The following is a 12652-nucleotide window of genomic DNA, read 5'->3' as shown; positions in this document are numbered from 1 at the left end:
AGCACGTTGGTCCTCTTTTTAAACGTTTACTTGTATGTGACACTTTCACTGTGTGCAGTGTGCAGGGTTGTCCCAAAAACTCATAAGCAGTTATTTATAGATAGCAGGCTGCAATGCATGATATATGAAACCCATCCTTTCTTTACTCGACAGGTGGCAATGTTGAGAGTCGAGAACAACAAAAAAGATACGTATTTGTCTGACCTCTTTTTAACTATAGTTATTAATTTTTGGAGCAAAAATTAACACAACAATCTTTGCAGCAGATTACTCTAAATTCTGGTATATTTTTATGAAAATCTGAGTACAAGGGATGTGCATTAATCTAAATCGAACAAACGGCCAACTTTAAAGTGAACAGTATAAATTGGCACAACAAACTCGTCAGGATTTTTATTTTCTATCTGACTTGGCGAAGCATGTTGCAAGCATTCAAACGAGTATTATCTGAAACACATATTGTGGGATTGTTAAAAAAAATGTGGTTAGAGACTGGTCTTAGTTTTAATAATGCAATGAAAAAAAAAGTGCATTGTAACAATGGTGCAATGAAAAGAAGTGCAATAACATCTAGCAGCAACAAAATTCCCCAAATAAGTTGTCGTTTTAATTTCATGCAAATTAAATAATTATTAGATATCCATACCTAATATCACTTATAGAAAGTCTTAGTGTTGAGAATTAATTATCAAAATGTACCGTTTACCTAATTGTTCGAATTAGTTATCTGACTCCATTAACCAAATACAAGCTACATTCATCCAACAATTATGCGCGCTCGTTTCTTGAGAGAAAAATGACCAGGAAAGCCAACATTTCCACACAGGGGTAGATTTATTCACAATTGCAGTTTTAAGTCTGCCCTCAGGAGACCTTGGAGTCTGTGTGAAGCCCCCTTCTGAAGTCCTTTAGCTTTCTCTTATTGGCCCACGTCTCCCCGCAAGATGGCGTCTCGGCTCTTCCCATGGGTGTGCCAAGCAGTTGTTTGCGCCCAACGATCTCACAACACAGCGCCTTGATGTCTCGTTTTCCTCAAACAGTGCCTGGCCGTTCTGCGTCAACAAAGTCTGGGTTTGCTGTTGTGCTATCAGCAGTACGTCCCGTCCTGTAAACAGCATCTTCCACCACTTATGCCTGCCCTGAACTTTCACCGCACTAAAGCCCAGTCAGTGAATATCTATTGCATTAAACTCAATACAATTTAACTTGTAGTCAATCGTATAAAATCCTTTATAGTCAAATGTATAACATCCTTTAATAGCTACTGAAAACGAAGTCATTCTTCACAGAATGCACAAAAAGTCTGTTGATTCTGTACACAAAGCCCTGTCAGACCCTGTCATGATTACCGATATGCTTCACCTGTGCCCGCTCCTTTGGCGCCAACTGCCTCGGACTCGGATTGGCTCTCTGTCCCTATTTAAACCCACTCCTATATGTCCCCTGTTGTCAGTCCGTCTGCGACCCTCAGTTTACTCTAGGCAAGCTTTTCGACCCTGACTCACTCCTGTTTTTGCTCCCGTCTGTTTCCAAGCTTCGACCCGTTTTTTGATCTTTACCACGTCTACTCTCCTCTCCTGGGTTTCGACTCGTTGCAGATCCCGACCACGTTTTTAGCTCTCCTGTCCCGGCTGCTGACCCGTTTCTCCGTTCCCGACACCGCCATCGCTCACCACGGAAGTGACCAGCGATCACTGGATCGGTTGTGCTATACTTTCCTTTCTTCCTAATAAAACTGAGGGAAACGTAACGTAAGTGGGTCCTGTCTCCGTTCTGGTCCTGACAGACCCAGCCATTAAAGATCTGGTTGAAAGCCTCTAAACCCTTGTAGCATTTTAGGCTGTCCAGTGAATATACACTTGGTGAATGTTTGTAAAAGTTAACAATGTCCCGTAATGTCACATTGTCCCACAACTTTGTGTCTCTACTCCACACGCTTTTCTCTTGTGCGTATGGGTCATTTTTTTCACCAAGCGAACATTTGTCGTCATAGGGTTGTCTGGAATGATTCCAACGACAGCTCATATCTAGCAAGAGCTTTGCTAGCCATCATTTTGAAGGTTAATTGCAACAATTAGCAATGAGGCTGGACGAAAACATAAACAGCACCCATCCAGTATGGCGGCCGCTACCTGAGGTGCCTGGATGTTGTCACGTGATTGGGAAGTATCAATTTGGGGAATCATCATGGATGATATTAAACAGAACGGAGCGATTCATGAACAGACAAACACGTTAACATTGTTTTGGTTATCCTGTAAATACTTGGTGAATTAATATGATAAAAAATGCTCACTGATTGTCAATAAGAGTCCCTTGTTACCATACAAAATAGACAGTAATAAATTTCACCATCGAATAGGTTGCTATAGTCGTTAAAAAAAGGAAACAATTATAGCTTCCTCTTTAGAATTTGATGAGTTTGCAATGATTTACTGCGGACTCTTTACTAGTTGTAGTTATGTGGCAATATAAGCTCCTTTTCCTTCCTCCAAGACAATAAAGAAGGTAAATAATAAAGTTTTAGTGACTTCAGAGAACTTGCTGTAATTTTACAGACTTGAGGGAATATTGGTCAAGAACTAACTTAACCTACTTTCGAGCCTTGAACAAAATGTTAAAACTAACGTGAAAGCATAACAATGGATTGTGTGAGGTGTGTGAGAAGGAAGAGTCAGTGGCGCATGTATGGACTGCAGCAGGGGTCCTCAACCTTCAAGCGTCAAGCTACTTTTTGTTAGTAACTAGCGCAAGGGGCAAAAAAGGAAGCTTGGTAGTTAGCTGGAAAGGTAAGCAGGTAAAATAAACGGGATCTAGATAGTTAGCCAAAAGAGTAAAAAGTCAACAAAATAGCCGGACAGAAAGTCACAGAAAGATAGCTATCTGGAATACATGAAGAAATGGTAAAATGTTAGCTAGATAGCATTGGGAACGATGGCTAATACACGGCTAAAAGGGTAGACCGATAGCTAGCTAAAAATGCACATGCTCAATCACCCTACATAATCTCTAAACTGGAATTTAGTTTGTTGTATTTCCTGTAAAATAAATAAAAAGACGGATAAATAAACGCGCTTAATACTAAAATAGATTGGAATATACTGTCTTAATTACTTGCTTAAAAATAGTTATAAATACTAGAATACATGTTTTTGTCCATAAAGCCCATGTGTTGGAATTTATTTATTTGAATTTCTAAATTAACAACGTATCATGTTATTACTATGCAGCTACTATGTGTTTCGATGGTAAATTGTCTGCATTTACATAGTGCTTTTCAAGTCAATGAAAACCTTCCAAAGCGCTTTACAATGTGCTTCACACTTACCCATTCACATACACACTCATACACCAATAGCGGCCATGCAGCCATGCAAGGTGCCGACTTGCTTATTGGGGGCATTAGGGATTCAGTGTCTTGCTTACCAAGTTAATTGTTAAAAAAATAAGGCTAAGTAGACTTAGTCAACCGATCAAAAAATGTATTTTACTAACAAATAATAATGACCCAGCTATTTTCGAAACACGAAGCACATAAACTGTCCTTAGGGGGCACTCTGGTATCCGGGGGAACGATGTTGGAGACCCCTGTAATGCAGGAAGTGCAATATCATACCTGTCAACCTCCACAGCTCCATGCCCTTACAAACTGTCATATTTTCCCTTACAAAATACAAAATAATCTTACACCATATTTTTTTTCAAACGTGTTTATTTATGTAGTTTAACATGTTATATTGTACATGTGTCACAGACCAGAAATGGACACAGGACTCAATAGCGCACATTTCTCAGTTTTTATTTGAAAAGAGAGGGAGAGTAAGGCTTGCTTGCTTGATCCGAGGACTGACGGACAACAGGAATGAGCGAGGCGGGAGTGACACTACCGTGTCGGACGGAGACAGGCGCGAATAGTGAGTCGTTGGCCGGGGCTGGAGTTCAAAGGCGATGTCGTGTTCGTAAGTGGGGTCGTTGGCAGAGGCAGGCAGGTATCAGGGAAAAACGGGTCAGGTAACAGGAGGCAGGCAGAACAGGCTTAATCAGGTCCAGAAACAGGTCAGTAATTCAGAGAGAATTCAGATTCAGATTCAGATATACTTTATTGTCATGTATACAGAACGAAATGTCGATACATCTGACCCGCACAGTTTCCTTGAATGTACAGATATAAATAAAATGTTGTATTGAGTTGGAGTATTGAAGTACTAATAATATACTAAATAATTATGGCGATGTATAGTATTATACAATAGTGCAAAGAGTGCAAGATTAGCTGCTAACCAGATGTGCAAAAAGGGCAGTCAGGTAAACAAGTCACTGTACAGTAACAATAACACTGTAGTGCAATATTGCAGAGGAGAACAGATGTGCAAAGGAGTGGCTAGGTATAAAGAACTCCTAGTAGTGCAAAAAAACAGAACAGACAAACAGATGTACAGATTAGCAGCAGTGGAGACTTACTACGTGTGTAATTGACCATTTAACAGTCTAATGGCCAGGGGGACAAAACTATTGCAGAACCTGGTGGTACTGCACCGCACACTGCAGTACCTCTTCCCAGAGGCCAGCAGAGTGAACAGTCCATAATGGGGTTGAGAGGGGTCCCTAATGATGTTCTTGGCTCGGGATAACAAAGATCAGGCAGGAAAAGGTTTAGCACAGAGTTGGACGGGAATGCTCACTGAGCGGAATGCAACAGTGCGCAACGATCTGACAGTCACTGAGAGGAAGCCGAGGGTTTAAAAAGGGAGTGTCCACCAGTCAGCTGTCCGGGCCGTTGGCGCTAAACAATCTGCCGCAGGTGCTCCAAATTGGCAATCACGACAACATGTGTTTTGTTATATCATATGTACTGTTAATTAACATTTTGTCATGAGATCCTGAGTTGCTCGACATGAATGAGGTTTAATATAAAAAAAAAAGTTAAAAAATTAAGTAGCTTGGACGTTCACTGTATTATATGCAAATATAATAAAGTAGAATAATATATTTTCTTAATCAAATTATGAATTCATTTTCTGCATTAAATTATTGTTGGTAATATACTGATTAATGAAATAACCACAAAGCTGTCTTTTTTCATTTTCTCATTTTATACTTCCTTTTTTCCTTAACTTCTTTATAGAACATAATAATTCGTAACTGTTAAAGTCAATCATTATTATGACTGACTCCTGGCCATATTTGCACAGATAAAATACATGTATATGGTTTAATTCGACATGATGGTGGGAACAAAAACTTACGCTCCTTCATGGCTGAGTTCCCAGAGAGAGAGAGCGAAAGTTTATTCGTGACGTCAGAGGAATCAGTACAGAGCCAGAACACGACCTCAAAATAAAAGAATACAAGATTGATAAAAGTACAAGAGATATAATTACATTCATTGTTGAAACGTTACTTTATGTGTGTTTGTATGAGAAACATTGTTTTTATATTTAGTAATATAAAAACAAGCTAATTACCTTGAGACAGAAATTCAAGAGATTTACATTGAAAACCTGACAGTAACATAATGCATCAAAGCAAGTGAGCCGTAGGAGAGCCGGCTCTCTTTAGAGTTGAGCCGAAAAAGCCGGTACTCTAAAAAGAGACGGACTTCCTTTCACTACACAACTCTAACTCGTTTGACTTGATTGATTTGCTGTTTCGTGATAGTCGGTGTATACCAGATGGTACCCATAATTGACAAATTTTAGTTTTTCCGTACAGATTTTTTCGTACGTCGTACACGTCTTATAATGCATAATAAACGTACTTTGTACGGTAAAACCGTACACAGGTTGACATGTATGGCAATATGCAGAGGGAGGAGATGAAGAACGAGCCGATAAAATGAGTAAAGTATTTTTCATATAAAGGATTGCTGGACTCGGATGAGTACAGCACTTTCTATTATAGAATTTGAGAAGTTGAACGGTAACGGGGATTGACGATAGAGGGTGCTAATGCACCAAAATGAAGGTCCCGTTAAATTTGAAGCAGAAAGAACCCACTTCCGCATTAATCTCCAAAACACCGTCTACGTCATCACGTTTGAACGTGTGTCGCGGGCTCTCTACATGATACTGCTGTGGCACGAAATTCGTCCAACTCTGCTACGCGTTTGCAGTTATATATTGCAAAATAACTCCAAAAGAACGAACACGTTTGACAAATCAATCAATACTTGCGACTTGTGGTTACATGAAATATCGTGCTTGAGATGGTGAGTCTCGACCTTCGGGTTGAAATGTTAGCTGTACACGCTAACGTAGCAAATATGTCATCCTTGTCGCTTGAAGTTTTAAACTTGAAATATTAACGTCTTGTTATTCGATGTGTTAACTTTTACAGAGCTTCCAATTGAACGGGTTGTTCAGCATTGGCGAGGACTTTGACGACGAGGTGACAACACACTCGCACCTGATGCCATCAGTTTATCTAGAAAATAAGCGACTTCACCAACTACACTTCAAAAAGTACTGTAGGCTTCTCTAGTGCCATTATGATAAACAAGTTTTATTGATGGCCTTAAACCAGATATTTCTGAAAAACACGAGAACTATCTTACATAAAGGGACAGTGTGTATTATTTCCCAGGCTTGAAAATCTCTCACCTTTAGGAGAAATGGAGCGTTCGAATTAAAATCAGTGCAGTTCACGCAGGCAAGAGTACTGTATTTGCGTCTGTAACACGCAATCGGTTTTATGTAGTTATCATGCCATTTTTATTCACGGTACCAGAGCCGAATGTTAAAAAAAAATGGAGAAAACAAAGTCGTTCTGAAAGATATAAACTCAAAAAAGCACAATAAGGGAAACATCTCTTTGGCGTAAATGATGATAAATCAGACTTTGAAGGACATACAATAAATACATTTAGATTTTGTGTTTGGGATGTGACCATGGTAGATAGATAGATAGATAGATTTTGTGTTAGTATTGTTGTTATAGTTTTTAATACATTATTGTAATCATGGCTAATTGTGTTCAACGTTTGTCCCTTTCAATTCTTAGTTCGAACCGAGAAAAAACAAAAACAAAGGTTATACTGATTTTGAATAAAAAATCAGGGGTGATCATTATACACAAATATGGTAATTCCTCCACACCTTTCTCTTTATTTTAAGCTCTGATACATTTTCATGCTTGATTTACAGTATTGGGATTACCGTGTTAGGGAAGCGTTCTTGAAAAGCAATTACTTTTACTTGTAAAATAGTGTAACTCAACTGCTGTTACAATATGGTGTGTTATTACACTTCGTACAAAGGGCAGATTAATGACAATATCATCTTTATCGCCAACTGTCACTCCCCCATCATTAATCACTAACAAGTTTATATACGGAATACCCAAAAAACACAGATTGTCCCTTCATGAATTTTTGGGGTGAAAGTTTATATCAGATTGCTGCATAATCTTGCTGACTCTCTATAGTACTGTGTGTGCATCAGGACTTATTGGAGCCTAACTGGGCCGCTGGACCTCCAACTGCTGTGGTGTCCCAAAAAGAAGGGAGTGCCTGTGTGACCTCTAAAGATTCCAACAGCAACATCTTCCAGAAATTACCTTTTCCACGTCAAGATTTGACATTAAAAACAGTTGCACGAACTTTACGGAAACTATCCTCTGAACCTCTCCGGGACTTCCCACAGCCCCACTTTGGGTTGCAGCCAAAACCCGTCATCACATTGCCTTTGTGTAGGCCCTCTGCTGCCCAGGTAGTCCTAGGAGATTCTGACATCAGCACACTTAAGCCAAATGGGGATTTTTCTTCCGTGAACGAGGTTACTCCGGCTTTACGGAACCTTTCCTCCAGGGTTAGTTCTCTTAGGAATAATGAGTCCCTCAAACCAGACTCCCACATCAGAATGCTGAATAAGCCGATCGCAATTGGGCCATCCTGCTCGTTGGATGAAAATTCGATTGCTCAGACTTTGCGAAACCTTCCTTCCAGCAGCCGAACTTGCCCCCTTTCCACACCCCAACCAAAATTAGGCAACGCAATCATGCAACGGACTCCCAGCCCCACTAATGCGGCGTTACGCCCACTGAGTGTCACTTCTGCGGTTAGAAGCGACGCTGACATCAACATTCTCCAGCCAAGCAAAGCCCAAACTCTTTCCCTTCCTACCTGCAATGCCACTGAAGTCCACTTAGGGGCGCAGCAGACGCAAGAAACTAAGGTCAATGCCCAAGATGACTTTGACGACTGGGATTTGGATCTTGCAGACTTGGAAGAATGTGAACGTTTAGCTGCACCCGTTGCTCCAGTTAAAACGCTGCGCCCACCCACAGGTTACAAAACGACTCCAACCTTAACAACCCCCCATGTCCCCACCTCCTTACTGGCCCCTAACATTCTTTCCAGTACTCATGGTAGGCCTGAGCAAACAGTCTGGAAAACCCCAGCACCATGGCATCCACCTCGTAGTCTTTTTGAGACTGTTTCCCCAGCACCTGCGTCGTCTCTCTCTCCCGTTCCTGCCTTTAGCCCTCATCCCCTGAGCACACCCTTGCTAACCAACCACCTGGTGCAGCTTGTGTCTGCATCCAATAAGGCATCCCTTAAAAGGCCTAGACATGATCACCGGCTTCCCAGGACGCGTCGCTTCCCAGGTCCAGCAGGGCTCCTTCCGCAGCAGGTCAGTATCAAACATTAAAAAGTAATTTCATATAAAATCGGCATTATTCAGTGTTTATTCTCCTTTTTTTTTAGCCTCTCAATCACAGTCTGGATGAGATTGTGGTGTCTGTTCCCCAGACGCCGACTCATGGTGTTGCAGCTTGTTTTCCTAATCAGGTAATGCCATACAAAACATTAATCATTATTGAATAAAAGAAAATCAATATGGGGTCCATATGTTATATATATATCTTTTGTCTAGATTTCCAGCTCACAGACTGAGGAAGATGAATTAGGTCTCCCGTGGGCTGCAATGAAGGCAGAGATGGGGCTAGATGAACGGAACCCGGCATGCTTCTTGCATTCTTTTAGTGTGGTCATGGTGCTCCGGAAGGTAGCTTGCTTCACTGCCTAGGTTTCCCATTCATCTTGGGAGAAAACCTTTTTTTGCTTTCCTGACTCCTGTTTTGATGTCGCGACAGGCGGCGTTAAAGCAGCTTCACAAAAACAAAGTCCCAAACATGGCCGTCATGCTCAAAAGTATCAATCATACACACCCGGACGCGAAAGCTGTATTCAAGGATCCTACTGGTATCTACACACACACACGTTTACGTACTTACAACTTAGGTCAGTCTCCAAGCGCTACCTTTCAAACACTTTTTGCCCATTTATCCGGACATTCTTTTTAATCTGTTTTTCTCCTATGAGCCTTTAATACATGTTTATTCAGGAGTGCTATATTTAATCTTGTTATAAACAATGCTCACTTTGTTGTGACCGATGATTATAAAGACAGTTGTAATTCTTGGTGTAAAGGAAAATAGCTGATGCAGTTTTTAAACTTTACAGCCATTCTTGATTGGCTATATTCCAATGACACATGGACTAACATTTTTAGTCATAACTATTGAACAAGATTAAGATCTAACAATGTTGACCAAGACTTCTTTAGGAGGTCCATCATTAAAACATCTCAGACTAATGGTCAATCCTTTGAAAGAAGTCCCCAAAATATTGTTTATGTCCTTTTCTTAAAGGTGAAATCCAAGGCACAGTGCATCGGCACCTCCTAGAGGAGCGCTTGGGGGAACTAAAAGTTGGAGTCGTGCTTCTGCTCAAACAAGTGAGGAAACAGTTGAAAAGTGTCATCAGGATCTTCTCTTTTTCCAACTATGGAGACTTTTGCTTTTAGGTTGGTGTGTTCTCTCCGTCTCATCGCAACCACTACCTCAACGTAACGCCCAACAACCTTCTCAGGATCTATTCGCCAGATGGAGTCATTCACACAGTGGGGCAACTCCCACTGCTTGTTGAGGTGAGTTTCATATATAGATAACTACAGTAACTAGGCAAGCCGTCTAGAATTTTGTTGTTGTTTTGTTTTGCGTACATCACAGTCACCAGGCAGTAAACCCGTGTCCTGCATGCAGCTGGTGTTTGATGAAGATGACGGCAACAACGATGTGACGAATTGCAAGGACAAAAGCATGCATGCGTCTGGCTGGGATGCAGGTGTGTTCACTTACCTGTAGTGTGTTGGGGTTGTCATACAACCATGTAAATATTTTATTTAGGTTTACACTCTACTTGTAAGTCACAGTCTTTAGAACGGTTTATGTTTTTTTTAATGAGTAAAAATACCACTATAGTTATGAAGTTGTATTCTTTTTAATTTGATAATTTTTCATATTATATAACCAGCCTCAGCTCATAGGCACCCCTTCCCCATAAAAAGGTGGGATTATTGACTCTCAGAAGTGTTTACCCTAATCCTCATGCTCTTCAGGCAACACAAGAAAGAGAAAAATAGTCAGTGAGATTTCTTCTCTCATTGATTCAGCTTTTTTTTTTTTTTTTTTTTTTTTTTTTTAGTAAAATGGGGGAAAACTTGCCTTCAATTTCTCTAGCTTGTCATAATTACTGTGACCTTGTTTTATTTAATGACTACTTGAATTATCAAATGGACTGACGAGAAGCGTTGTGTGCGTTACTGAAAAACAGAAATTACTTGCAGTTACTAGTTACTTTTTAAAATGTAACTCAGTTACCAAACAGATTACTGACACCAAAAAATAGTGTGCTACCCCGAAATAACTAGTTACAAATGACTGTATATACCTGCATGGAATCCAACCCCCTAAAATGTTTTAAAAAATACCCACACATTAAAATAAGTAGACACTTAGTGGAATTATGACCGAAAGGTTCTACTTTGGTCTCATCTGACCACAAACATTTCTCCCATGACTCCTCTGTATCATCCAAATGGTCGTATGCAAACTTAAGACGGGCCTTGACATGTGCTGGTTTAAGCAGGGAAACCTTTCGTGCCATGCATGATTTCAAACCATGACGTCTTAGTGTATTACCTACAGTAACCTTGGAAACGGTGGTCCTAGCTCTTTTTAGGTCATTGACCAACTCCTGCTGTGTAGTTCCGGTTTGATTCCTCACCTTTCTTTGAATCATTGAGACCCCATGATGTGAGACCTTGCAGGGGGCTCAACTCCAATTTAGATTGACCGTCATTTTTAGCTTCTTTCATTTTCTAATGATTGCTCCAACAGTGGACCTTTTTTTACCAAGCTGCTTGGAAATTGCTCCGTAGCCCTTTCCAGTCTTGTGGAGGTGTACCATTTTGTCTTTGGTGTCTTTGGACAGCTATTTGGTCATGTTCCAAGTTAAAGTCTTACTTATCGTATGGGGTGGACAGGTGTCTTTATGCAGCTAACGACCTCACAAAAGTGAGTCTGTTTCAGGATGATATATGGAATGCCGGTGGACTTCTAATGGGCGGACTAACGGGTCTTTCAGGGTCACAATTCTAGATGATACTCAGGTGTTCAAATACTTATTTGCAGCTGTATCACACAAATAAGTTGTTAAAAAATCATGCATTGTGATTTCTGCATTTTTCTTTTTAGTCTATCTCTTTCATAGTGGACATGCACCTACGATGTTAATTTCAGACCCCTCCATGATTTCTAAGTGGGAGAAATGGCAAAATAGCAGGGTGTTCAAATACTTATTTTTTGTGTAGGCGTATTTGCCTGCGTGTGTGTTTGTTCGGGAGAATATCTGCATTGGGAGAAATTCAGTGACCTTGTACTCAACGCATGAGATGGCTCCATCATACTAGTAGTTAGTTGTACTTTCTAGGTACATATAAACACCCAATTTGAAAGGTGGTTCTAGTGATGCAGAACTATACAGCAGTCATAGGACATCACAATTTCTTATCTGCATTTAATAAGTAATGATAGAGTGCTTCATTTGGTAACGACAGTTGAGAACTAAATTTTATTAGAGAAAAGTAATTGTGTTCCAGGAATGTGCTCATTGTAATGCATTGGTCCCAACCCTGGTGAAAGGAGTACTTAAAAATGAAGATGCATCTAAGTTATAAATGGAAAATGTTTCCTATCAATCTTGGCTTCTGGCCAACATCCCTTTTTGGAGTGGTTTTCTTAACTTTTTGATGTGATGATTTTTGTAATACACTCCAACTGAAACAAGAATTCATGTGAAAAAAATTGAAATGTACACTTGCAGTAAGTATTATTGGTACATGCACAATCAAGAATTGTGTGTGTAATTTTTGTTTTCTTTATTCTCATTTTTGTCTTGTTGCTGTAATTAATGAACGGTCCACACTTTTCTTTAAAACACACTCTGTTTGAATTGCAAGGGTTTTATTTTTACCTCCAGAGGCTTTTCTGTGGGAATGAATCTTCCATTTCGCCCTAGCTGATTTCTATGTGAAAGTTGTCCTTTTTTTCTATTTTGCCAAATATCTAAATGAATAGGCTTCTCAAAATTTTGCACTTGACAAACCTGTCCTTTTTGTTGCAGATGACCTGGATGAGTTTTTAGTGGGTCTCCCTGAGGTAGCCTACAGTCTTTAAGAACGGATTTGTCACCACTGGTCCTGTCATCGCCTTGATGTTAAAAACAAACCACATTTTGATGTTGTTATTGAAAAATATCCCAAGTAGCTCTCTCTGTCCATACAAGTAAATCAAATTGTTTGTCAGATAA

The 12652-nt window shown here is 40.1% G+C and overlaps 2 protein-coding genes across 6 annotated transcripts in view; one reads left to right on the top strand and one right to left on the bottom strand.

The window, feature by feature from the left end:
* asb16 (ankyrin repeat and SOCS box containing 16) overlaps positions 1–6639 on the bottom strand; it is a 27841-nt gene extending 21202 nt beyond the window's left edge. Inside the window, exons 1-2 of one of the 4 annotated variants that reach the window (XM_088331842.1) lie at positions 6600–6639; positions 5247–5331 (exon numbers count right to left, since the gene is read on the bottom strand). Coding sequence is in view for 2 of the 4 variants with exons in the window: in XM_088331859.1 (XP_088187985.1) it covers positions 5247–5256 (10 nt within the window). In the remaining 2 variants the exon portion in view is untranslated. The remainder of the gene's footprint in view (positions 1–5246; positions 5332–6599) is intronic. The other 3 variants (XM_088331859.1, XM_088331832.1, XM_088331850.1) reach the window with 3 other exon arrangements.
* hrob (homologous recombination factor with OB-fold) lies at positions 6018–12652 on the top strand. 2 transcript variants are annotated; one of them, XM_088331819.1, is made up of 10 exons: positions 6018–6208; positions 6337–6387; positions 7440–8630; positions 8705–8788; positions 8874–9005; positions 9094–9202; positions 9652–9737; positions 9807–9929; positions 10045–10126; positions 12467–12652. In XM_088331819.1, exons 1-10 carry the CDS (start codon positions 6206–6208, stop codon positions 12517–12519), a joined length of 1914 nt encoding a protein of 637 aa, XP_088187945.1. In that variant the 5' UTR covers positions 6018–6205; the 3' UTR covers positions 12520–12652. The 2 variants fall into 2 exon arrangements, with proteins under 2 accessions (XP_088187945.1, XP_088187936.1); XM_088331810.1 differs by having other exon boundaries at positions 10012–10126.

This window comes from Urocampus carinirostris, chromosome 1 (genome assembly GCF_059441175.1).
Source record: "Urocampus carinirostris isolate Australia breed hairy pipefish chromosome 1, RoL_Ucar_1.0, whole genome shotgun sequence".
NCBI lineage: Eukaryota > Metazoa > Chordata > Actinopteri > Syngnathiformes > Syngnathidae > Urocampus > Urocampus carinirostris.
The sequence above is the reverse complement of the archived record's forward strand: the minus strand, read 5'-3'. Positions and strand labels throughout refer to the sequence as shown.

Coding starts and splice junctions, on each gene's coding strand:
- hrob (XM_088331810.1), top strand. Junction 8,631..8,704: donor CAGGGCTCCTTCCGCAGCAG/GTCAGTATCAAA, acceptor CTTTTTTTTTAG/CCTCTCAATCACAGTCTGGA. Junction 9,006..9,093: donor TGGTCATGGTGCTCCGGAAG/GTAGCTTGCTTC, acceptor ATGTCGCGACAG/GCGGCGTTAAAGCAGCTTCA.